This window comes from Petromyzon marinus, chromosome 49, assembly GCF_048934315.1.
Source record: "Petromyzon marinus isolate PM22_M1 ecotype Great Lakes invasive population chromosome 49, UKy_Petmar_22M1.pri1.0, whole genome shotgun sequence".
In the NCBI taxonomy this organism is placed as follows: domain Eukaryota; kingdom Metazoa; phylum Chordata; class Hyperoartia; order Petromyzontiformes; family Petromyzontidae; genus Petromyzon; species Petromyzon marinus.
This window is the reverse complement of record NC_133715.1, coordinates 7,381,468-7,406,333: the sequence shown is the minus strand read 5'-3', so window position 1 is coordinate 7,406,333 and position 24,866 is coordinate 7,381,468. Positions and strand designations below refer to the sequence as shown.

Below are 24,866 nucleotides of genomic sequence, written 5' to 3'. Positions count from 1 at the left end.
CGATGATATAAAAATTATTTATAACATGCTGATGAAAATGTTTGCCTGGATTACTATATAGGCGGTGATGATGATGATGATCGCTCATCTGATCGACACAACAATTAATCCAGCTGCCTAACATCCGAAGGGGCTGTCCCAAGACTTGCCCCCACACCCCCACCGAGCCCAGCCACCACCACGAGCCCCTTGCACACAAAACCTCCATCCCACGCACGTGCAGGCAAGCCACAGCTGCCGTGGGGATCGTATAACCGCCCCGGCCAACACTTCCACCCCTCAAGCCCACTCCTCCACGAGCTGTTACATCAGCTGCCGCTCAGCACCTGCAAGTCATCATCATCAACATCCACAGCAGCAGCATCAGCATCCATGATCTATCCACTGTTGGACGAAGGCCGTCAATATCCCCCCCCCCCGCCACCACCACTAACCCCTCCGTTGTGTTTATTCATCGCGTTTTTTGGGGCCAGGCGACCGCACCACGTGGGCAGAAGCTGCGTTTCAAAACATCGAGGCGCAGACACCGCTGCAACTTCTCGCTCACGCCGCTGCTGGCGGGAGCACTCTCAGACTTCTAGCGGGGGGGGGGGGGGGGGGTGGGGTGTTGGGGGTCGCCTCCTTCCACGCTCAGTCATAGGGAGCGCGCCAGTGGTGGCTAGGAAATGTTAACTACCTCGCCTGGTATGCAGGAGGTCGTGGGTGCAATCCTGACCCTGACGCCTGCTGCTGTGTATTTGGAGTGTGCGTGTCTCTCTCCCTGCGGTTGCGTGGATTTTTTCTCCGGGTCCTCCCGTTTTTTCCCCCCGTCAACCATCGCATTAAAAAATATCGTATTCGGAGTCTGGATGTAGTGGAGGCTCATCTGCAGCCCACACCACCCCGCTCCCGTCCCCCGAGGTGTTTTCTGGTTGTGTGTGAGAAACCCCCCCCCCCCCCCGAAAGGTGAGAGGTGAGACGCAAAGCACAGGTAGGTGACCCGACCCCGCGACCCCGCGACCTTTCCTCGCGCACCCCCACCAGCGCCGTGTTTTCAACGTCTCGGGCAATTCATCGGCGGACAATGGAACCCCTTCTGCACGTGGATGTGGCAGACGCACGGTGAAAGGCCTATCTCGTGCGCGATACGATAACCCCCCCCCACTCCCACCCACACACTTCCCCCTACGATCCCCCCCACCCCCCGCCCTACGGCCCTTGTGGAGCAATAGGGGGGGAGGGGAGGGGATGACGACACACTCGGAGGAACAAGCGCGCCCCTGTGTTTAAAGAGACAAGTGGCGCAGGTCTTCCAGAGCCACAGCGACGAGACAGACGGAGTTACAGAGACGCTATCTGTCCTGCTGATCCGGAGAGGGACACTGCTGTGCCGAGGTGGGGGAGGGGGGGGTATCGATTAATTGTTCAGTCCATGACGATGGCACGTTTTAAAACGGGGGGTTATCTGGGGATGACTATGGGGTGATTTGTTGAGCGGGTGTTTTGTTTATTGTTATCGCGTGTGCCCGCACAGACGCATTATCCGCGAGATCAAAATAAAAAAAAACCTGAACAAAATCATCCCACGGCCCGCGGCTAACAATAGCGCCCTGCCTACATTCCCGGCTCGCCTTGCGTGCATTTGGCGGAGCGGGAGAGGCGAACCGGCTTGCTTGGGGAAGTGGTGAGAGCCAGGGATGGAAATGATTTCAGCAAAAACTTTCCGCCGACGTGCTCCAAAACGAGTCGGGGAATTGGCGCAGTTCGGATTCAAGAAATCGATTCAGGAATGCATTAACAAAAAAATACAACAATTATTGTTTCATTCTGCTTGTTTACCCTGCGGGGGAAAAGCCTCACAGAGTCTCAAGTCTTGTTTTCGGGTGGGTGCTGCCAATGATCCAAAGAAGGTAGCGGTGATTGCTGCTGCTGCTGCTGCGTACACTGCCAGTTGAGTGATTTGCAAGTGCCACAGTAGCGAGATGTTAGCTACCTTTGCCTGGTATACAGGAGGTCAGGGGCTTGATCCCGACCCTGACGCCTGCTGCTGTATATTTTGAGTTTGTGTCTCTCTCTCTCTCTTCCCCATGGTGAGATGTTAACTACCTCGCCTGGTATACAGGAGGTCAGGGGCTCGATCCCGACCCTGACGCCTGCTGCTGTATATTTGGAGTTTGCGTGTCTCTCTCTCCCCGTGATCGCGTGGATTTTTCTCCGGGTCTCACGGTTTTTCCCTCCACATTTAGAATCAAGACACGTTTAAAGAATTTGGCTGCAATAAATTTCCACATGATGATGAGCGACTTCATTGAGCTATCATTTGTGGACAGTACCCTTCAAAGAAAAGAGCTACATAGCTCAGTGGGCCTTAGCTGGTAAAATAAAAAATATAGATTATAGTTTTAAATAGTTTATTTATTAATTGTTTTATTTATCAATTGTCGCACATTTCTGACCGTGATGCCAGCACGAGATGTGTCTCCATATGTGAGCCTATTGGTCATCGTGTGAGTCTATGGGTCTCCGCGTGAGTCTCTGGGTCTCCGTGTGTGTCTATGGGTCACCGTGTGAGTTTATGGGTCTCCGTGTAAGTCTCTGGGTCTCCGCGTGAGTCTCTGGGTCTCCGTGTGTGTCTATGGGTCACCGCGTGAGTCTATGGGTCGCCGTGTGAGTTTATGGGTTTCCGTGTGAGTTTATGGGTCTCCGTGTGAGTCTATGGGTCTCCGTGTGAGTCTATGGGTCTCCGTGTGAGTCTCTGGGTCTCCGCGTGAGTCTGTGGGTCTCCGTGTGAGTCTAATCGTCTCCTTGCGAGTCTATGGGTCTACACAATACAATAGAATGATGCGGATTTACATCACGACGTCCGCCTAAATGGGAGCCGCATCCCTAGACGGCTCGACAGAAACAGCGAGGGAGGTGTTCCCGCAGTCACCAGCAACGAGATACAGTCTGGAACCTAGATTTGAACAGGGGCAGGGAGCCAACAGCACGGGCGGCTGGGTGGTGGAGGCGGTGGGAAGCTCCAGACAATTGTGGGAGCAGACGTGCCAGAAGCAACAGTGACCTCCATTAAACTATTCACGCTGTGGAAACATCTTTACTGCAAGCCCTCCCCCCCCCACCCCAAAAAAATACAGAACGTGCTGCTCATATTCCTATTATTTTCCTCCTCCTCCTCCTCCTTCTCATCCGCACGCATTTTGAGCGAGTAATGGGCCGTAAGTAAGAAGCATTATCGCCTTTTTTCGGCTTAACGACCCGGCCCGGCGAAAAGGGCGCGGAGACTGGCGGGGGGTGGTGCGGGTGGGAGCGAAACGCGCGAATTTAACGCCACGGCGCACCACCGCCACCACCACCACCGCCACCACCACCACCACCACCACCGCCACCACCACCACCACCACCGCCACCACCACCACCACCACCACGTGTGCACGGTCGGTCGAGCTCCACGGCGCTAACCATCGTGCCGTGGCCCCTCCATTGCTCGCCCTAATCCGCCCGGGAACACGGCATCTGTTAAAATAACGACCGCCCGTAAATAAGGCTCGGAGGCGGCCAGGCGATGGCTGCGGAGGAGGAGGCAGGTGTTTAGGATTCCGTAAGCAGCGTGATATCGGCGAGCCAATGTTTGCCATCGCGCTTTATTTATTTGCGCGTTATGAGCTTGTTAGGGGCGAGAGCGGTCGCCATTGGTATTCAGCGTGAAGTGGAGCCCTCCCACCTTGCCTCGCCCCCTCCGCTCGCTGTCTCTCTGCATCTCTCACTCCCTTCACCTCGTCTTCACCGCCCTTCCAGCTCTCACCACCTCCTTTCATCCCTCCCTCCTTCCACTCGCGCTCTCTCTCCATCCCTGCAATCTTCACCTCCCTCCATCTCTTCCCTACCTCCCTTCCATCTCTCACCACCTCCTTCGGTCCCTCCCCCCTTTCACCACTCGCTCGCTACCTCCATCTCTCCCTCCCTTCACTTAATCTTCACCTCCATGATTCCCTACCTTGCTGTATCTCTCCTTACCTCCCCCAATGGCCTCCCCATCCTCCCCTCCCTCGACTCATCTGCACTTCCCTCCATCCATCCCTCCCACTTACTCTAACCCCCCCCCGCCCCCCCCCCCCCGTTTTCGCGTGGATTTTGCTCCGGGTCGTCCGGGTTTCTCCCTCCGCAATTAGAATCAACGTCACGCGTTCGAGATTATTCGGCTGCTATAAATGTCCGCGTGACGGTAAGTCACTTCGTCGAGCCATCATCACGTGTGGCCAGGTCGCTACTGAAAAAAGAACGAAAGGAGAGCTCACGCAGCTCAGCAGTGGGGGGCCTTGCACGTCGTGAGACAAAAGACGGTTCCCACCGCCACCGTGGCCGCGTCGACCGTGCGGCGGCTTCGGAATTAACGACTCGGCGGCAGTTCGGCGGACGCACGCACGCACGCACGCACGCACACGCACGCACGCACGCACGCATGCACACACGCACACACACGCATGCACGCACACACACACACACACGCATGCACACACACACACACGCACACACACACGCACGCACACACACGCACGCACGCACGCACGCACACACGCATGCACACACACGCACACACGCACGCACGCATGCACACACACGCACGCATGCACACACGCACACACGCGCGCCAGTCTCGCGCAGGGAGCCACTCTGAGCAACCCCGGCAACGCGAGTGAGCAAGAGAGAGAGAGAGGGGACAGTGAAACACGAGCCTCGTTCACGAGGGATAACGCTCGCCGCCGCCGCCGCCCGAGCGATAAAGGCGGCGGTTGAAGGCGCCGTGACTGGCAGGCCGTCTCGGGTTTAAAGCAACGCGAGCCTTGCTTCAGCACGGCAGCGGTGGAGAGGGCAAGAGCATGGGTGGGTGGTGGGGTGTGAAATCCAATTATTTATTAACTCTGACCTCTGCGGATGCTGCTCAAGTTGCCCTGGAGGTGGTGAAACGAGTATGGCCACATGCCACCTGTGCAACCAGACTCCCCTGAGAGGCCGTCTCCAAAGATAAAGATTCCCCCCCCCGCTTCCCAGAGCCTTAACAGACTGTTGGGGTAAGTGCTGTTAACAAGTAGCACCTATGAAGGCTGGCAGGGCACACGAGGGGGTGGGTTGCTGGCACTACGCCCAGCCGCCTTTGTCTCCACAGTGGCGAATGTTTACACACCGCACCAGGTATTCATTTGAGGCTGAGTCGACCTAGGGGAGGTCCAGGACCGGTTCAGGTTGGTGGCCTTTAGCGGGACACGGGTAGCCGGGTTCGTAGCGCAGCGCGTTAAACTGCTGCACTACCGCTCCCCCCCACACACGGACATACACACACACACACAGCCATTGACACTGTTGGTCTTCCTCTGCGCACAGCTGTCTCTGAACAACGCAGCCGAATGATCTCCCGCCTGCCCCTGCGTTCAGGTTCCATTCACTTCGTCTCGTCAGTCGGCCGCAGTCATCATCATCATCATCACCACCACCTCCACCGGCATCATCGTTGTCAGCACCGTCATCGCGCTCGGTGATTGTCCACCACACATCATCGTCGTCGTCACCAACGTGGCCAACGAAGCTAACAAACACGCGGGATCACTCACGTTCTCCATGGTGCCCGTGATGACGTGTAGCCCGTCGTACGTCGACTTGATGTACAGGCCCTGCGGAGGAAGGGGGGGGTGGGGGGAGACAAAGGCAAAGGAGCGGTTACGCGAGCGCCGCTTGCTTCTTGCCGCAGCATCTCCGACGGGCGCGGTCGGCTACGTACGGCGCGGGGGAAAAAGAGTTTACGCGTACGCACGTACACGCGTACAAAACCGCGTCGTCGTTTAAAGCGCGCACGCCGGCGGTGCACTCGGGAGAAGCGAGGCGACGGTCGGGCGCCGAGTTCGGCTCGCGAATAAAAACACCGCCGGCAAACAGGCGGATCGAAACGTCGGACGTGGACGGGCGCCCGGCTCGGAGAAGCCCCGCGTCCGTTTTGTCGTCGGGCGCCGGGGTTGGGAGCTCGCGCGTTCACGACGGAGCGCGGAGGCAGCGAAACAAAACAAAAAAAACCGTGAAACAAATTAGGCGCAGGGCTTTCACGTCAAAAAACAACGTAATTCCCCCACCCCGATCCTTCTTCACGGGGCGAGGAGATTAAGCGAGCGTTTAGAGAAAACTCTCTCACTGCAAACATCGCGCGGGCGGCGGCGGCTGCGGCGGCACGTCGTAATTTAATCCAGCGATGCAATAACACGCGGACGAGATGTTATTATTTCTTCCCGAGCGCCGTTTTATGGTCCGGTGGCTTTAAATGCTTTCTCGCCATCATCACTATCAGCAGCAGCATTATTGTTATTATTTTTGGATCGTGAGCAAATATCTCCTTAACTACAATTGCGATCGAATCCCAAAGACCAAATCCCCGCGGTTCAGCATGGGTTGAGATCTCGCGGTCGGGTCTAATTAAGTCATAAAGGGCCCAGCAAGGCCACAGGCTCCCTATTACGGCGGCGTTACCGTCCGTCCGGGATGGCCACAACCATAATTGCACAATTAGTTGTTCGGAGGTGGGGGGAGGTGGGTGGGGGGCACGCGGAGGGTTGGGTTGGGAGAGAAGAGCGAATATGAAAATGGGCAGCGTTGCACGGGGCCCCCTCTGTATTCTGCACACATTCTTTTAAATATGTACGTACAATTTTCTTGGGGGGAACATTGTCCCCGTCGCTTACCGAGAAAATTAATTCGTGGAACAAAATTCGGCTGCCCTTGCCAGGCTCTTGGGCAAGCTTAGTGAACATCTGCTGAGAGATTGGCAGACGTCGTGTCGAGTTTAGGCCTTTTTTTTGGTGGTTTGTCAGCGCTCTCTCACCCTCTCTCTCTCTCTTACCCTCCCTCTCTCTTACCCTCTCTCTCTCTGTTACTCTCTCTCTACCCTCTCTCTCTCTCTTACCCTCTCTCTCTCTCTTACCCTCTCTCTCTCTCTTACCCTCTCTCTCTTACCCTCTCTCGCTCTCTTACCCTCTCTCTCTCTCTCTATTACCCTCCCTCTCTCTTACCCTCCCTCTCTCTCTTACCCTCTCTCTCTCTCTGTTACTCTCTCTCTCTTACCCTCTCTCTCTCTCTGTTACTCTCTCTCTCTTACCCTCTCTCTCTCTTACCCTCTCTCGCTCTCTTACCCTCCCTCTCTCTTACCCTCTCTCTCTGTTACTCTCTCTCTTACCCTCTCTCTCTTACCCTCCCTCTCTCTTACCCTCCCTCTCTCTTACCCTCTCTCTCTCTTACCATCTCTCTCTCTGTTACTCTCTCTCTTACCCTCTCTCTCTCTCTCTTACCCTCCCTCTCTCTTACCCTCCCTCTCTCTTACCCTCTCTCTCTCTCTTACCCTCTCTCTCTCTCTCTTACCCTCCCTCTCTCTTACCCTCCCTCTCTCTTACCCTCTCTCTGTTACTCTCTCTCTTACCCTCTCTCTCTCTTACCCTCTCTCGCTCTCTTACCCTCCCTCTCTCTTACCCTCTCTCTCTCTTACCCTCTCTCTCTCTGTTACTCTCTCTCTCTTACCCTCTCTCTCTCTCTCTTACCCTCCCTCTCTCTTACCCTCCCTCTCTCTTACCCTCTCTCTCTCTCTCTTACCCTCTCTCGCTCTCTCCCGACGTGCACTACTTGCGGGTTGCGCCGCGTGCGTGCGTGCGCTGTCGTTCGGCACCGGTGTCCCGACGTTTCGCCGTCAAGTGCCGGGGAGCTTCGCCCGGGATTTTTTCTGCTTCGTTGTTGTTTTTCATGGAACAATATTCCCCCCCATTTACAACAACAACATCGCAAGCAATAGGGGTAGAAAAGGGCTACGCAGTTATCGTTGAGCCCGCTCACTGTCTCCCTCGCCTTGACCGACAACCCACCCCAGTGCACCTCGTTGGACCGACCCATAAATACAATCGTGACACAATCACCGAATGAATGAATGGATGAAAGTGGCCACGCAGAGCCCTCTGGGAGTCTCGGTGATGCCCATCTCAACGTTCTGACCCCGTTGCCCCTACGGAACGTCTGTGAAAAAGAGCTTCACAGCTCATCGGATTTCTACAGTGTAAATACATATTCTGATTGTGAGATGATGATTGCACAGCCCCTAAGGGACGCTGGGATTGACACTCCTCCTCGGTGAAGGCGGGGGGGGGGGTGGCCGGCCAGGGGTGTAGCCACCATGGGGGTCTAGGCACTCCCAACTACCCCCAGCCCCAAGAGGTTTGCAGCGGGATTAATCTCTCTCGCCTGGTATGCAGTTGGTCGTGGGTTCGATCCCGACCCGGGCGCCTCTATAATTTGCATGCTCTCCCCGTGGTCACGTCGAGTCTTCTCCGTGTTTTCCTTCCACATTTAGACTCAACATGCACTTAAAGAGTTTTTTTGGCTGCTGTAAATTTCCACGTGATAAGCCACTTCAGATAAGGAGCTAGAAAGCTCAGTGGGTCTTATCTGGCAAAATAAAAAAATAGTTTAGTTTAGATATGTGGCAAAGAGACACCCACATTGTTTTGGACCAAAGAAAAAAATCTAATCTTGGTTTGTGTTGCTGATATAAGCATAACTCCACTGTGTTTCCACGTAAATATGACAGAATGTTTAAGTCCGTCAGACTATCGGCTTTCCAAGCAAAAATATTACCAAGTGGTGATTGTTTAAGGAAGCAAAATGTGGACCTGTCTCCGCCCGTCTGGGTCCCATCAGCAGAGCGAAGCAGCTCGTGAGACAAAATGCTGCCGTATTCACCAAGGCGTCATCGATCAAATCCACGGTGCCCCGGTGTAACGCGAGGAACGATACTGCACACAAAGTCATCACGGGCACGCATTACCCTCGCAGCATTGCTGCTGGAAAGTGGCTAAATAAATATTGCAGGGTTTGATGGTCACATTCCTCTATTGCCTTCAACAAAGGTGACACAAGTGCTGATTATGTATGCCGATGATGGAACCTCTGAATACACAGATAATTATTATAAATACACAGATGGGATCAGCAGGCTCAGCACTGAGTCACGGATCCCATCTGTAATCTCTACCAGTCACTACGGGCAGCCATTTGCATAGCCAGGGCCCCCCCCTCCCTGCCTCCTCCCATCACCAACATCCACAGCGTGTCTGCGACCCTGCGTAGAGATCTGTTAGCTGCAAGCAACCTCCACTCACTCGCTCTGAAAAAAGAAGCTAATAGCTCAGTGGGTTTATACCTGTTAAATTTAAAGTAGTTTTTTTTTGCGTGTGATTTTGCTTACACTGCCCATACTTTGCACTCCAACCACGTTGTTTTTTTTTAATTTGTTTGTCGTTGTAACTTTCTGACCCACCTGCTCCCTCCTGGACATCTGTGCAAAAGAGCTTCATAGCTCATCGGTTTCCTCCTCCAGCATCAACAAAGATTCTGACTCCGAGGAGGAAACCCCACGCAGAACACGGGAGGGAGAACTTACAAACTCCACACAGAAGGGGCTCCCGGGTCGGGAATCGAACCCAGGCCCCCACCATCATTCTTGCCCGCGATGCACGAGCGTTTAACCGGCGCGCCACCGCGTTGTTCCGTCGGGGGTGGCATGTGGAACCCTTATCGGAAGGAGGGAGCGGCGACCAAGACCCCGGCGGGTCACCAAAACGTTGTGCGGCGAAAGGACGCGGCAGCGGCGGCTGCGGCAGGCTAATCTTTCACGCCAGCGGAGGAAAGCCCCGCGGAGGCCTAACAAAAGAAACACCGTTTTTATCAAGCGGGAGGAGAAGAGGCGACACTCTATCAATTTCCACACAATTGCCCGGTTTCATTTCCCTTTCTTACTCTTCCCCTCTCCATCTCCCCGCCGCGCTCTAATCGCGGCGCCAATTCCCTCCCAGTCGAACCCTCGCGACCACACGACACTGACACCCCCCCCACGCCCCGCCCCCACACGCCCCCCCCCACACGCGCCCCCCCCCCACCCGTGGCACGATCCTATCGATCGTGGCGCTGGGGGCATGGGAGGAGGTGGGAGGGGGGAGGGAGGGCTCCAATTTCCACCCCCCCCCCTCCACGCCACCCCGAGCGTCTAGATTTAGGGTGACGTCGATCGGTCGTTCACGTCGTCACAGGAGTTGGGTCAAGGTCACCGCTGCCTCTGCTGGAAATTCCACGTTCCCACGGCGGGGTTTGGACATCCGTGAAAACAAGACCTTCGTAGGCTCGTTGGATTCTTCCAGTCTAAATAAAAGATTCGGATTCTGCTTGTACGTGTCATGAGATATGAGATGATGGCGAGCTACAGCAGGAACAACGTGGACGAATTTAACTGTGTCTACACCTGGCGACCTAGGTTCAATTCTCACCCCCTGGTCATCAGCAGTTGACCAGCATGAAAGAGACAGCAGCAGCAGCAGGAGGCTTTAGAGAAAATTGTTTGATCTCATGGAACAAGACTCAATGAGCACATCACAGACGAACAACACAAAGCAATAAATACATGTATTATGAATGTATACCGCCACCAGCAACCCCTAGATACAAAGACAAAGATCCCCCGTACAGCCTTCAACAGACTGTAGGAGCAAGTGCTGTTGGCGAGCACCTATGAAGGCCGGCACGGCGCACAAGGGGGTGGGTGGCCAGCACCACGCCCGGCCGCCTTTCTCTTCCCAGCGGCGACATGTACATACTGCAGCAATTACTCATTTGAGGCTGAGTCGACATAGGGGAGGCCCAGGACCGGTTCATATAATGGTCAATGTTGTCGACTATGAGCAGGAATCAAACTCGGGTTGCCGTGTTTGCAACACAGTGCACTAACCGCTACCGCTCCCCATTCCAGCACCACCACCCCATCAACACCACCCCATCAACACCACCACTGTCAGCGATACCACCACCAACGCCGCCATCAACACCACAACCGTCAGCAACACCACTACCACTGCTGGCAGAGTGACGCTGATGACCCCAGGAGGCTGTAGCTCAGGGATAACCGAGGCTGTCGAGGCAGCGGGTGAGTTAGGGCTCATCATGATTTACGAGGAGCCTTCGTCGGCCGCGCTCCAAGGCCGGCCTGGCGCTGCGAGGGAGCGCGTCACTCAGCGCGAGTGAGAGAGCGGCCACTCCATCGCTGTCCGCCAATCAACGGTCAGTGCGAGGGCGCCCGTCACTCAGCGCGAGAGAGAGAGAGGGGCCGCTCCATCGCTCTCCGCCGATCCCACGTGCGTCTCTGTGTCTGTCTCCTTGTGTCCCTGTGGCTATCTCCACACGTCTCTGTGTCTCTCTGTGCGTCTCTGTGTCTGCGCTGATCAATGTTTGTCTCTCTTTGTGTCTGTGTCTCTGTATCTATGTCTACGCGTGTGTCTCGGTGTCTGCGAGTCAGTGTCTAACGCCAAGCGTGGGTCTTTATCTATGTGCCTCCCAACGTTTGTGTGTCTGTGTATGGGGAGCAGAAGTGGTTAGCGTGCTACACTATGAATCTGGCGACATGGGTTCGATTCCCGCTCAAGGCCAACACCAGTGACAATTATCTGAACCAGTCCTTGACCTCCCCTAGGTCAACTCAGCTGCAGATTAGTACCTGGGGTGGTTTGTAAACATCAGCACTCGGAAGACAAAGGTGGTTGGGCGTGGTGCTGGCCACACTATCCCCCCCGTGCTCCGTGATGGCCTAAATTGATGCTCACTAACAGCACTTTCCCCAACGCTCTAAATGTCTACACGGGACATCTTTGTCTTTGTTTTTATGGGTACTGTAGGTCGGAAATAATTTATTTTTAACCAGGTAAGGGCCACGTCTCTTATTCAAGGAGAACTGGGCACCAAAAGCAAATTTAAGATATGACAAAAACAAATACACAAGATTATTCTATACATAATGTAGGTGTGTATCAAAGCCCTATGCATGTATGTGTGTGTATGTACCATCTATAATGTATGTGTGTTTGATTGTACAGATTGCATAATGCATGTGTGTGCATAGCATTCTGCAGAATGTACGTGTGTGTACGTGTGTGTATGTATATATATGTGTGTGTGTGTACTAACGCATAGATAGATGGATAAAGTTTGTGCGTACATAATAACAATGACAAAATTATGCTTTTTGTCAATCCACTGCTGGATGAAGGCTTCCCCATAAACTACAATTTTTTTTATTTGTATTTTACCAGGTAAGGCCCACTGAGCTATATAGATCTTATTCAGAAGCAACCTGGCCACAAATGATAGCTCAATGAAGTAGTTCATCATCATGTGGACATTTATAGCAGCCAAATACTTTGAATGCATGGATAAAAATCTGTGCAAACCACGGAGAGAGAGACACGCAAACTCCAAATATACAGGCATCAGGGTCGGGATCGAACCCATGACCTCCTGTATATCAGGCGAGGCAGTTAACATCTCGCCACTGCGGCGCCGTGGCAGTCACGTGGGTTATTTCACCATACTTCACCACGCCGCTCGGCGCATGTTAGTGTTAAAGTTGGGGAGTCAGGACCCCGTTCAGATATCACTGGCCACTGATGAGAGTCGTGGCCAGGTGACCGGGTGCATGGGCGGCACGGTGGCGGTGCAGCGGTAAAGTTCACGCCTCGTGGCAACAAGGGCCTGGGTTCGATTCCCGACTCGGGTGCCCTTCTGAGTGGAGTTTGTATGTTCTCCTCCTGTTCTGCATGGGTTTCTACCGGGTTCTCTGTTCTCCACAGAATGTGTACCGGATATCGGCCAAAACATCCCAAAGTTGAAAAATGACTCTGGAAATCACTCAATTTGGATCACACATCGCAGGAGCAGCAGCAGCTGCATCACCACCCCTTCGAATGAAAATAAAAATAACACCACAATAATAGTTTGTAAAAATCATAGGTTTCGACATGTCTGAGTAGCATCAGCAAGGTGCAGCCGGATGTGTGTGCGTGCGCGGGGGAGCGGTAGTGAAGAGAGTTCGATTTCCGTTCACGGCAAACACCAGTGACAATTATCTGAATCGGTCATGGGACTTCCAAAGGTCGACTCCGTCTCAAATGAGTGCCTGGTCGGATGTGTAAACATCGCCACTGGGGAGACGAATGCAGCTGGGCGTGGTGCTGGCCACCCACCCGATCGTGCACCGTGCCCGCCTTCACAGGTGCTCGCTAACAGCACTTGCCTCAACAGTCTGTTAAGGCTATATGGGGGGTTTTGTTCTTTGTGCGCGCTACTCACCAGGCCCTCGCAGGGGTTGATGTGCGTAAGGTGCACAACCTCCAGGTGCGCCGACTGAGACATGAGGGGGTCAGAGGTCACGGTGCCCATGTGCTCGCAGGTGACGAGCAGCGTCTTGCACTGCGCCGGGGGGGAGAGAGAGCGTCCGCACACACACACACAGAGTTAGCATCGAGGGGTGGAAATAAGTAATAATGACTGGCGCATCGCTAAACGCTTGGGCGCATTACAATTTAATTAGTTTGGCCGTGTCGCGTGGTGGAGGGCTTCTCACACGACAAATTTGGCCAGATCGTTACGTGGGCCGACCCCAACATTACGAATTCAGCGCACATTTTTTTGCGAATGAAATTTGCCAATGACATGATAACCATCAACTTTTTCTCCTTCGCATTTTCATTCCAACTCCACCCCCCACCGCCACGTTTTTTTTTTTTGCAATCCTGCAATTGAAAATCGGTTTTGACGAAGTGAACAGAAAACGCAACACAAAGGTGGCCGACTCTTCAGAGCAAATATGTGGATAGTGCCGTTGGTCGAGAACACCACCCTCTTATATTGTATTTTTCCTTTTAAGGCCACCATGTTATATATATTCTTGGTTCTTTCGGTAAAGTCACGTTACTCGATTGTTATTTGTGCACCCACTGCCAAAACTCACAACTAACTGCTTCACTGCCACAGCCCGCTCGACTAAGACAGGGGGCTCGGCAACTAAAACAACAAGGGGAGAAATTATTTTGCAAAAAAAAATCACTCAATATTTCAAGAGCCGCAATGCAATCGACGTGAATACGAGACGGTGGTGGGTCTTTCATAAACAACGTCGCGAAGCAGCTGTCTTTACTGAGCCGCATGTGGCTCTGGAGCCACGGGGGTTGCTACCCCTTGCCCACGGTGAACTGGACTTCCACGGTGAACTGGACTCACACGCTGAACTGCACTTCCATGGTGAACTGGACTTCCATGGTGAACTGCACTCACACGGTGAACTGCACTTCCACGGTGAACTGGACTTCCATAGTAAACTCGACTTCCATGGTGACCTGGACTTCCATGGTGAACTGGACTTCCATGGTAAACTGGACTTCCATGGTGAACTGGACTTCCATGCTCAGGGGTAAGCAACCAAAATAACAAGAGCAGTAATTTTTTTTGAATTTCAAGAGCCGCAAGGTTGCCGAAGCCTGGACTAAGAAAATTGCGACATCAAAGCTCACGGACCGCGACAACTAACGCTGCCATGGGTTGCCGTCAACGACACTCAAACTTTTGGGCTGCAGTCGCTTAAAAAATGCTAAATGGTGACCGGGGCCGCCACCATCAATTCGCCACTCGTGAAGCCGTTTTTCGAAGACCCGGATTCGAACCTGGGTGGTGTCTCTCTCAGCGGTGAACCGTGGGGGGGGGCTCGGCGTGCCCCTCGACCGTCTTACCCTAACCCCGGGGGCCGCCCTCCGGGGTTCAGTGATGACGCGAGCACACATGAAAGGAGGCCGCAGCGTGTGTGGGGCGGGGGGGGGGGGGGGGTACGGCCGTGTTGCAGCTCACTCCACCAGATGCGAGGACGCCCGGATTTAACGAGCCGACTAAATTATCGCCGGCTCTGCCCGTGTGGGGCTCCGGTTCATCGCGCTAACAACGTCCCTCATCACGACGGGGGGGGGGTGGGGGGGGTGCCGCGCGCTTGTCGTACGGCGATGAGCAACGGACGGAGCGGACGCAAGATGTGAGGCGCCACCCCCCCCCCCCCCCCCACTTTGGCACAAATTGTAAATGAGCCGTTCGTTACGCACGCTCGCAAATTGCCGAGACTTAACACGCACGCCTCTTGCACGTAACGGTTACCGGCCACGATAGATTTTTGGGATCGGAGGACCGGCGTCTCCCTTGGCTGCTGTGGGTCTCCTTCGTGCCCCCCGGGACGCGTTCCCCCGCCGCCCAGACCCTGTGCTGACTTTTCCCGGAGTGGTCAGCGCGACGTCTCTCTCTCTCTCTCTCAACCTTCTCAAAATCGCGTGTCCCTCTCCATGCCTCTCGGTGCCATCTCCCGGTCACGATCTTTCGTCGGCGCCGCGCAATCTCCTTCGCCGGGGCCACTCCCCAAGGGGGCCTTGAGTGGGCCCATCGCGGGGCCGTTGGCCAGCTCAGAGCCGCGACGACGTCACGCGCGCTACGTCCGTTTTAGGCCCCCCCCCCACTCCGCGGGACGAAACTTTTGTCGACCGTCGTCTTGTTGTCCCCCGTCTGAGGGCGGACGATCGATGAACGCGCCGAGGTTTTGATCCCCGTCGAGCCGGAGACGGAGGGGCGCCTTCGTTTAGTTGGAGGAAGGGGCGGCGGCGTTGGGCGGAGGCGCAGTGGTTAAATCACAAGACAGGCGGCGCACGTGGTGGGGGGGGGGGGGGGGTTGGGGGGGGGGCGGAAAAAGATCCCGCGCGGTATAAACATGGCACGACGCAGTAAATATCGCGCCGCGTGGCGGAACGAGCGGCCGCGGGGCCGAGCCCGCGGCGATTGCCGCGGAAATAATTAAACGCCGCGTCGGCGCAAAGCAGAAATCTTCAGCGGCATAAACCAAAAAAACGCCGCGGCGTATTTAACACCGGTGGCACGGCGAGCAGTCCCGCCGGGCCCTTGGCAGTCCACAGGTCGCCGGATCGACTCCCTCTCCCGGCGCAGCAGGCAGTTGAAGCAATGGGGGCAAGTTTTTTAAATCCCCCCCCCCCCACCCACCCACTACCAAGCCCCCTCCGCACGCCCGCACGCACCCCCCGCCATCCCCCCTGCCGAACCACCGTCGCCGCCGTCCACCCAGCGGTGTAGGTGGATGCGGCACCATGCGGTCGATTGACGGGTCACGTCAATCGACCGCAAGGCGTACTGGGCCTAGCGGAGGCCCTTCCGCCAACAGTGGCGAGGGTGCTGCGCCCTCGCCTTCAACTCGCCGCGGGCACGCACGAGCGGGCGCCCGTAATTGGCGCCGCGCGCGTGCGTTAGCGCCGCGCGGGCGTTAACGCGTGAGCAATTGTTGGATGAGAGGGGGTGATTGGGCGGAGGGGGATGGGGGGCAGGGGGAGGGGGATGGGGGGGCAGGGGGATGCGCTCCCCTCGTTAGCACGGCGCGATTGTTACGTGAGAAGTGGCCGTCCAGAGAGGGTGGCTCGCAATCAGAACGTCGCCAGTTCACATTCACGGTGGCGAGATGTTAACCACCTCGCCTGGTACGCAGGAGGTTGTGAGTTCGATCCCAACCCTCTGACGCCTGTTTATTCGGAGTTTGCATGTCTCTCTCCCCGTGGTCGTGTGGATTTTTCTCCGGGTCCTCCGGTTTTTCCCTGCACATTTAGAATCAAAGTGTGTGCTCAGAGTATTATGCTGCTGCTATAAATGTCCACGTAACAAGCCACTTTGTTGAGCTATGATTTGGGACTGCCAGGTCGCTTCTGAAAACTAGCGACAATAGCTCAGTGGGCCTGACCTGGTAAAATAAAAAAGTGTTGTTTAGTTTTAGTTCACATTCAGATGGGTGGTTGTCTCAGCCCATCATCGCTCCACGGCCATTAAAACGAGTACCGCTCAGTGGGGGAATTCAACAGCGACTGTCCTACGGAGAGAACTCACTTCCTGCCAAAGGAACGTGGAATTTCCACCCATGGGCTTTGCATGGCTGTAAACATCAGATTAGCACCGATACCACTGAGCTCATGCTGAGCTGCAGGAAATCACGTTGACAAGTAAACTCTGATAAGTAATGGCAGTTAAATTACATACTTTTATTTTATTTTACCAGGTAAGGCCCACTGAGCTACATAGCTATCTTTCAGAAGCGACCTGGCCACAAATGATAGGCCAACAAAATTGGCTTATCATGTGGAAATTTAGAGCAGCCCAAATATAATAAAACGTTCCTCAAATAAACAAATTCTGGACTGGGTGTGATCGATCAATTGCCCAGAGTAGATATGGGACAGTTTAGACTCCACTTCTGGTGGAAGCGCCTCCACTCGAGGGAGCTCTACAAAGCCCCTCTCCAGGGAGGCATTTGGCCTCCTCCTCCACGGTCGTAGGCATCTCGGAATATGTGCCGATACCCCAGACGTGTTGGAAGACGTGGGACTACCCCACACTTGACCCCACCACCCACGGCCTATCCATTGGCTCACGATGGTGTACACGATTACACAGGTAGGTGGTGGCAGCGGTGACGGTATTGGTGGGGAGGGAGGGAGGGAGGGAGGGAGGGAGGGAGGGAGGGAGGGAGGGAGGGAGGGAGGGAGGGAGGGAGGGAGGGAGGGAGGGAGGGAGGGAGGGAGGGAGGGAGGGAGGGAGGGAGGGAGGGAGGGAGGGAGGGAGGGAGGGAGGGAGGGAGGGAGGGGAGGGAGGGAGGGGTTAAGAAACCAGCCCCATTGTTTCAACTGCCGCAGGCCGGGAAGATGGAACAGATCCGGTGAACCTCCGGGCCGCACGAGCCGGGCGTGCCGTTCCACCGCACAGCCGCGGCACGTCGCGTCGTCGTGCACACGTGCCGGACTCCGGCCAGCGCCGGGAGAGAGGGAGCGGGAGCGGAAAGAGGAGGAACTGGAACTCACCACTTGCAGGATCTGTGCCTCGGTGTCCAACAGAGGGGATGACTCCTGAAACAACAAAGCGGGCAGAGAGAGATTGATGAGCCTCGCGATCGAAGATACACCACGGAGTCCGTGTAAAAATATTAAACTATTGATTTTTATTTTTAATTTTAGCAGGTAAGGGCCCCCTTAGCTAAATCGCTTTTTTTTTTCCAGAACCAACCTGGCCACAAATGATAGCTCAACGAAGCGGCTCATCACTTGGAAATTTATAGCAGCCAAATACTCTGAAACGCGTGTTGATTCTAAATGTGGAAGAGCCGGAGAAAAAAATCCTCGTGACCACAGGGAGAATAGGCAAACTTTAAATATGCAGGCGTCAGGATCGAGAACGAACCCAGGACCTCCTGTGCACCAGGCGAGGTAGTTAACATCTCGCCACCGCAGGACCCCATATGGCATTGGCTTCACCAAGTTTTTCTTCTCAAAAGCCAGACAATCAGGAGTACCATGGTCCCGTACTAACCATAGTATAATACTACATGTAGTATTATACTAACCGTAGTATTATACTAACCGTAGTATAATACTACATGTAGTAATATACTAACCGTAGTATAATACTAACATGTAGTATAATACTAACCATAGTATAATACTACATGTAGTATAATACCACACGCCGTCCGCTTCACAGCGAATATTAAAGATCCTGGTGACCTCAGAATAACGAGGAGCGACCCCAGAACACGATGCACACAAAGACAAAGATTTCTTCCCCCCCCCCCCCCCCGTATAGCCTGTTGGGGCAAGTGCTGTTAACGTGCATCTATGAGTACCCGGTGCGGTGTGCGAACATTGCCGCTCGGGAGACAAAGGCGGTCGGGCACGGTGCTGTCCGCACCCACCCCCTCCTCGTGTGCCGTGTGCCTGCCTCACAGGTGCTGCTACTCGCTGACAGCACTTGCCCCAACAGTCTGTTGGAAGGCTACACGGGGGATCTTTATCATTGCGCGTGCGAGTGTACGTGCGTCACCGCCGCCGCCGATCGACGCAACACATTCGGGACGTGCACCGCCCTCACTGTCTCACGCCACTTATCACATCGAGCGCGGCCAAGACAAAACAGGCACGCACGCAAGCTCATTACACGCCCGCCAACACGCTGAATGACAACTCCGCTCGTCATCAGCTTTGGTCTATCCGCTGCTGAATGAAGGCCTCTCCCTACGCCCCCCCCTCCCTCCCTACGCCCCCCCCTCCCTCCCTCCGCCGCCCCAAGCCACCAGCACCACCTTCCATGATGCCACGCGATGGAACGATCCATCCCGGCTGAAGCGCACACGTGGCCCAGCGGGGATGTCGAGAGGTCAAATCCATCATCGCCATATGAATGTGGATTTTCCCACAACTGGCTCAGGGCTGTGGAAAGGATGCGAACACTGCCTCTCTCCGCTCGTTTGAGAATGACATGGCTTTGACTTCGTGATTAACCAGGGCGGCCGCTGGGCTAGAACCGCGAACCTTTGCAACGGGCGACAAACGCGCTACCTGCTCGGCCCAGCACGCGCACACGCACACACAAAGGCAAAGTGCTAACCGCGAGCACCGAATGATAGCCAGCATGGCACACGAGAGGGTGGATGGGCAACACCGCGCCCGGCCGCCTTTGTCTCCCCAAGTGCTGATGTTTATATACCGCAACCAGGTACTAATTTGATGCCGAGTCGACCTAGGGGAGCCGCGCGAGCACGCGCGCGCGCTGCGAGACGCGGGGAAAAAAAAACGCCTTTTAATCTTGGAATCCCACAATGCAGCGGAGGCAACGGGGATGTGAAAAATTCAGATCAAAGCGCCGCATGAGTAGTGCCGGGCGGAGAGACAGACGCAGGCCGGCGGGCAGCATGCTGCGGGACGTTACGGAACTGGGGGGCGGGAGGGGGACGGGGGGCGGGGGGAGCTGTGGTTTTGAGGACGGCGAAGGCTCACGCTGCGATGCGCCAATCTCAAGCACGTCAGCGCACGTCGTGCCAATTAAGCGGCTCTTGCGTGCCCCCCAACCAGGCCCCTGTAAACCAGGCCACGTAACCACCCCCCCCTCCTCCCCCTACCCGTTACTCCAATACCTCCACCGCTGGCTCCCAATACAATTCCAAATCAACTCTATTTATTTATTTGCGTATCGTTGAATTGTTTTGCTCGTCGACCCAAGACAGCCTCAGCGATTCCGGCTGAAGCTCGGCACCTGCTTTCGGTAGCCGTGAACTCACGCACGGCCACACGCACTCACTCACTCACGCACACACACACAACAACAACAACAACAACCGCCATTCGCCACTAAGTGGCGGTGACGTCACCACGACGCTTGTGCCAGGCTATGTGCACCCTGAGGCCACGTGAAGTGTCGAACGCCCGCTGGCAGGAGGTCACGGGGCAGACCCAGGTGCCACGGGTCGACTGACTGAGATGACTGGCTGATGCACCACCTGTGCCCCCTACACACACTCACACAGACACACTCACGCACTCACACACACACACACAGACACACGCACTCACGCACACACACAGACACACACAAAGACACACGCACGCACTCACACACACAGACACACACAAAGACACACTCAAGCACTCACACACACAGACGCACAGAAGCACGCACTCACACACACCCACAGACGCACACACACACACAGACACACAGAAGCACGCACTCACACACAGACACAGAAGCACGCACTCACACACACCCACAGACGCACACACACACACAGACACACAGAAGCACGCACTCACACACAGACACAGACGCACGCACTCACGCACACACACACACACGCACGCACTCACACACACACGCACGCACTCACACACACACACGCACGCACTCACACACACACGCACGCACTCACACACACACACAAAGACGCACGCGCTCACACACACACTAACACAGACGCACGCACTCACACACTCACACACACAGACGCACAGAAGCACACACTCACACACACCCACAGACGCACACACACACACAGACACACAGAAGCACGCACTCACACACAGACACAGACGCACGCACTCACGCACACACACACACACAGACGCACGCACTCACACACACACACAGACGCACGCGCTCACACACACACACACAGACGCACGCACTCACGCACTCACACACAGACGCACGCACTCACACACACACACAGACGCACGCACTCACACACACACACAGATGCACGCACGCACTCGCACACAGACGCACACACTCACGCACTCACACACGCACACAGACGCACGCACTCACACACGCACACAGACGCACACACTCACACACACCCACAGACGCACGCACTCACGCACTCACACACACACAGACGCACGAACTCACGCACTCACACACACACAGATGCACGCACTCACGCACTCACACACAGACACACGCACACAGACGCACGCACTCACACAACAACAACAACAGCCATTCGCCACTAAGTGGCGGTGATGTCACCACGACGCTTGTGCCAGGCTATGTGCACCCTGAGGTCACGTGAAGTGTCGAACGCCTGCTGGCAGGAGGTCACGGGGCAGACCCAGGTGCCACGGGTCGACTGATTGAGATGACTGGCTGATGCACCACCTGTGCCCCCTACTGTGCCAACCTGCTGTGCTTTAGCCACCCGGCGCTCCGCTCGTTGTTCTGAGCGTTGCTCCTCCGCCCGCCATTGTTGTTGGAGGGCGACTACCTCCAACTGCCCAGTAGCGTCCTTCACGAGCCTCCTCCACAGAGGCCGATCTTGACACCGCTGGTACCAGTCATCGGCAAGTCCACTCAGCCCCACGTCCTCCTGTACCACATCACTCCATCTCTTCTCTAGCCCGGGCCGCGCCCGCTTAGCCCCCTCAATCCGGCCGAACAAAAGCTGTTTCAGCATGCGGTGGCTGGGCATGCGGGCTACATGACCCAGCAATCGCAGCCTTCCCTGCCGGAGCTCACCGATGGGACCTTGCCCAGATCTTTCAAGGATTTGTGAGCTCCTCACACAATCCAGTCTGGTTAAACCCAGGATGGATCGTAGGCAGGCCAGCCTAAATGTTTCTAACCGGCGAAGATGTTCCATTAGGGGGGTCCACGTTTCGCAAGCGTAGAGAAGGGAGGGAATGACCGTGGCCGAGAAGACCTGAAGCTTAGTGCGGAGCGACAGACCAGGTAGCTTCCACACAGCGTTACGCAACCGATGAAAATATATTGCCGCTCGACTGATTCGGAGTGAGACCTCTGTTGTTAAACTGGAGCCAGTCATAAGCACACTGCCCAGGTATGGGAAACTCTCCACTCTCTCCACAACTGCCCCATCACTGATTGGGAGTTGTGGGGGTGGAGTGTCCGATGGAACAAAATACCCAGGCAGATGCTTAGTTTTGGTGGGGCTGATGGTAAGGCCCCATCTCTTAGTGGCACGCTCCAGTCTCAGCAGCAGCGTCTCCAACTCCTCCTCTGAATGAGCAGCTATTACCAAATCATCAGCATACATAACGTGGTTGAGCAATAGTGAGCCATCCCTTGACTGCACCCGGGCATCGATCAGCCTCCCATTATATCTGTACCATATGAAGATTCCCCCGGTACAGCTATTGAAGGCTTCACGAACTACGTGGTCAAAATAGATGTTAAATAATGTGGGAGCCAGAGGACATCCCTGTCGCACCCCAAGGTGTACAGGGAATGGCTCTGACTCCCGGCCACGTAGTTTTACCCGGGCCCGCTCACCATCATGAAGGTTCTTAATGATCGTGAGCAGAGGGTCAGGTACTCCAAAAGCACGAAGAACAACCCAGAGCCCAGTCCTACTGATGGTATCATAGGCCTTGACCAGGTCAATAAAGCAGAGATGTAGGTCTTGTTGGAATTCCCTACACCTCTGCTGTAGCAGACGGACAGAAAATATGGCATCTGTGCAGGACCGCCCTTTCCTGAAACCCGATTGGGGCTCCGCAAGCCTCTCCTCAGCGTGCCTGGCAAGGCGATGCTTGAATAATCCTTGCCAGGACCTTTCCCGGCACACTGAGGAGTGAGATGCCCCTGTAGTTGTTACAGTCTGTGCGGTCCCCCACTTAAAAAGGGGGACCACCAGGGCATCCTTCCAATCCTGCGGAACCCGTCCAGTGGTCTAGACCGTTGTTATGATGTCATATAGGGCAGTCTGTGCACAAACGCCACCCTCCCTCAGCATTTCGCTTGGGAGATCATCTCTCCCCGCTGCCTTTCCTGGTCTCAGACTCCGGATTGCCTTCAGTACTTCCTCAACAGATGGCACCTCAGCCAGCCACTCACAGGGGGTGACTTCTTCCAATATTTGAGGCACCGCAGCCTCAGCAGGGTCATACTCACTTTGTGCCACTATGTTTTCCTGGCTGAGGGATTTTCCCTCCCCCAGGACCTCACAGAAATGCTCAGCAAATCTGCAAACCTGTTCCTGGGGGTCGGAGATTGGATCACTGTTTTTTTCCCCTAATGATGGTAATAGGTGTGGCGCTGCAGGTTACTTTTTTGATGGAGTTGAATAGAGATTTGTGATCACGGGCCACTGAGGCAGACTCCATCTCCTCAGCAACCCGCGACCACCACCCATCCTTGCAGCGCCTCACGGCTCTCCGAACCTCCGAGTGAAGGCTGCGGTAAGCCTCCTCATTCTCTGACGTGGGATTCTGTAGCCGATGACAGTGGGCCTGTCGCTTTTTCTCAACCATCCTAAACACCTCCTCTGTCAGCCAGGGTCTCTGGGGAGGCCTGGACCGCGTACCCAAAGCAGCCATTGCAGCTGCATGAGTCACAGTCCTAAACCTCGCCCATTTACCCTCGACATCAGGAGAAGTCGGGGACCATGCCAATCCCAGCCGCAAGCGATAATTAAATTCTCGCTTGCAACTTTCATCAGATAACTGAGACCAGGCCACTTTAGGTTGGAATGGGGTCCTGGGTGTACACCCACCACCGGAGTGGAAGAATGGCAGGCACATCTTAGAGATGACTAGTCGATGGTCAGATCAGCTCCAGGGTAGGTCCTGGTGTCAAGGACATGGGCTCGCATCCGCTGGTCCGTCACTATGTAGTCCAGCAGATGTTCTTGCTTGGACCCGGCATGCATCCATGATGTTGTGTGGATGCGCCGATGCCGGAACAGCGTGTTGGTAATTACAAGCCCATGGGCTGCACAAAAATCTAGCAGCCTCCTACCGTTGTTATTGAGCTGATCTGGCCCATGCCCTCCAATCACTCCAGACCAGGTGCCAGTATCATGACCAACTCGGGCATTGAAGTCACCCAACATGATGACTCTATCCCGAGGGGCCACTTAAGCCAGCGCCTGTGACAGGAGGTCATAGAAGGCATCTGACTCATCGGCTTTGCCTGCATCCCTCCACGGATGTTCATCTTCGGTGGGGGCATAAGTAACCACGACCACCATTCCTCGCCTCCGGTTGATGGGAAGGCGAGCCCAAAGTAGCCTGGGGCTTACAGCTTCCCACACCTCCCCGCTGCGCTCCCACGCCCCCTTCATTCTTTTGTTCAAAAGAAGAGCCACACCCTGTTGTTTGGCAGTCTGCTGCCCCGAGTAGAGGACTGTCCACCCATCAAGGTGGCAGGAGCCAGAGCTGGTCCACCGGACCTCCTGAATGCCACATAGATCCAGGCGGTACCGGTCCAGCTCCCGACAGAGGAGTGGCAGCCTCTTCTTCGCAGTGGCCACCCGTAGTGGCTTTTCGTTGTTTCTGGAGGAGCCCCTCGGGTAGATATTGAATCTCCTGGCTCCGCCAATTGGGGTTTGGCCAGGAGACGTCATAGACGCCTGGCCCCCCGGGGCCTCCGGCACAAGCTTATTAGTTACATATTTCAGTTTAACTCGTGGTTTAGTGGTGATTAATTGAAGGTGGAGGGGTTACCAGGCCCTCGCACCCGTCCAGAGCCCCCGTTTAGCCCCTGTGGTGGACACATATGCCATGAGGGGAGGAGCCAATCAAAATTGGACCTCCTCCCACAGCACTGTCCACGACAGAGTTGCCCGTCCGGCACCGCGAGGAGGTAGGGGGTTGTTTTGCCGCACTCACACACAC

General features: G+C 55.2%; 1 protein-coding gene across 3 annotated transcripts in view; it reads right to left on the bottom strand.

Moving 5' to 3' along the window:
• Window positions 1–24,866, bottom strand: part of CNKSR2 (connector enhancer of kinase suppressor of Ras 2) — a 194,839-nt gene that overhangs the window by 76,902 nt on the left and 93,071 nt on the right. For all 3 annotated transcript variants that reach the window (XM_032972647.2, XM_032972648.2, XM_032972649.2), the window contains exons 5-7: window positions 17,763–17,807; window positions 13,171–13,290; window positions 5,589–5,648 (exon numbers count right to left, since the gene is read on the bottom strand). In XM_032972647.2, the coding sequence (XP_032828538.2) occupies window positions 5,589–5,648; window positions 13,171–13,290; window positions 17,763–17,807 (225 nt within the window). The remainder of the gene's footprint in view (window positions 1–5,588; window positions 5,649–13,170; window positions 13,291–17,762; window positions 17,808–24,866) is intronic.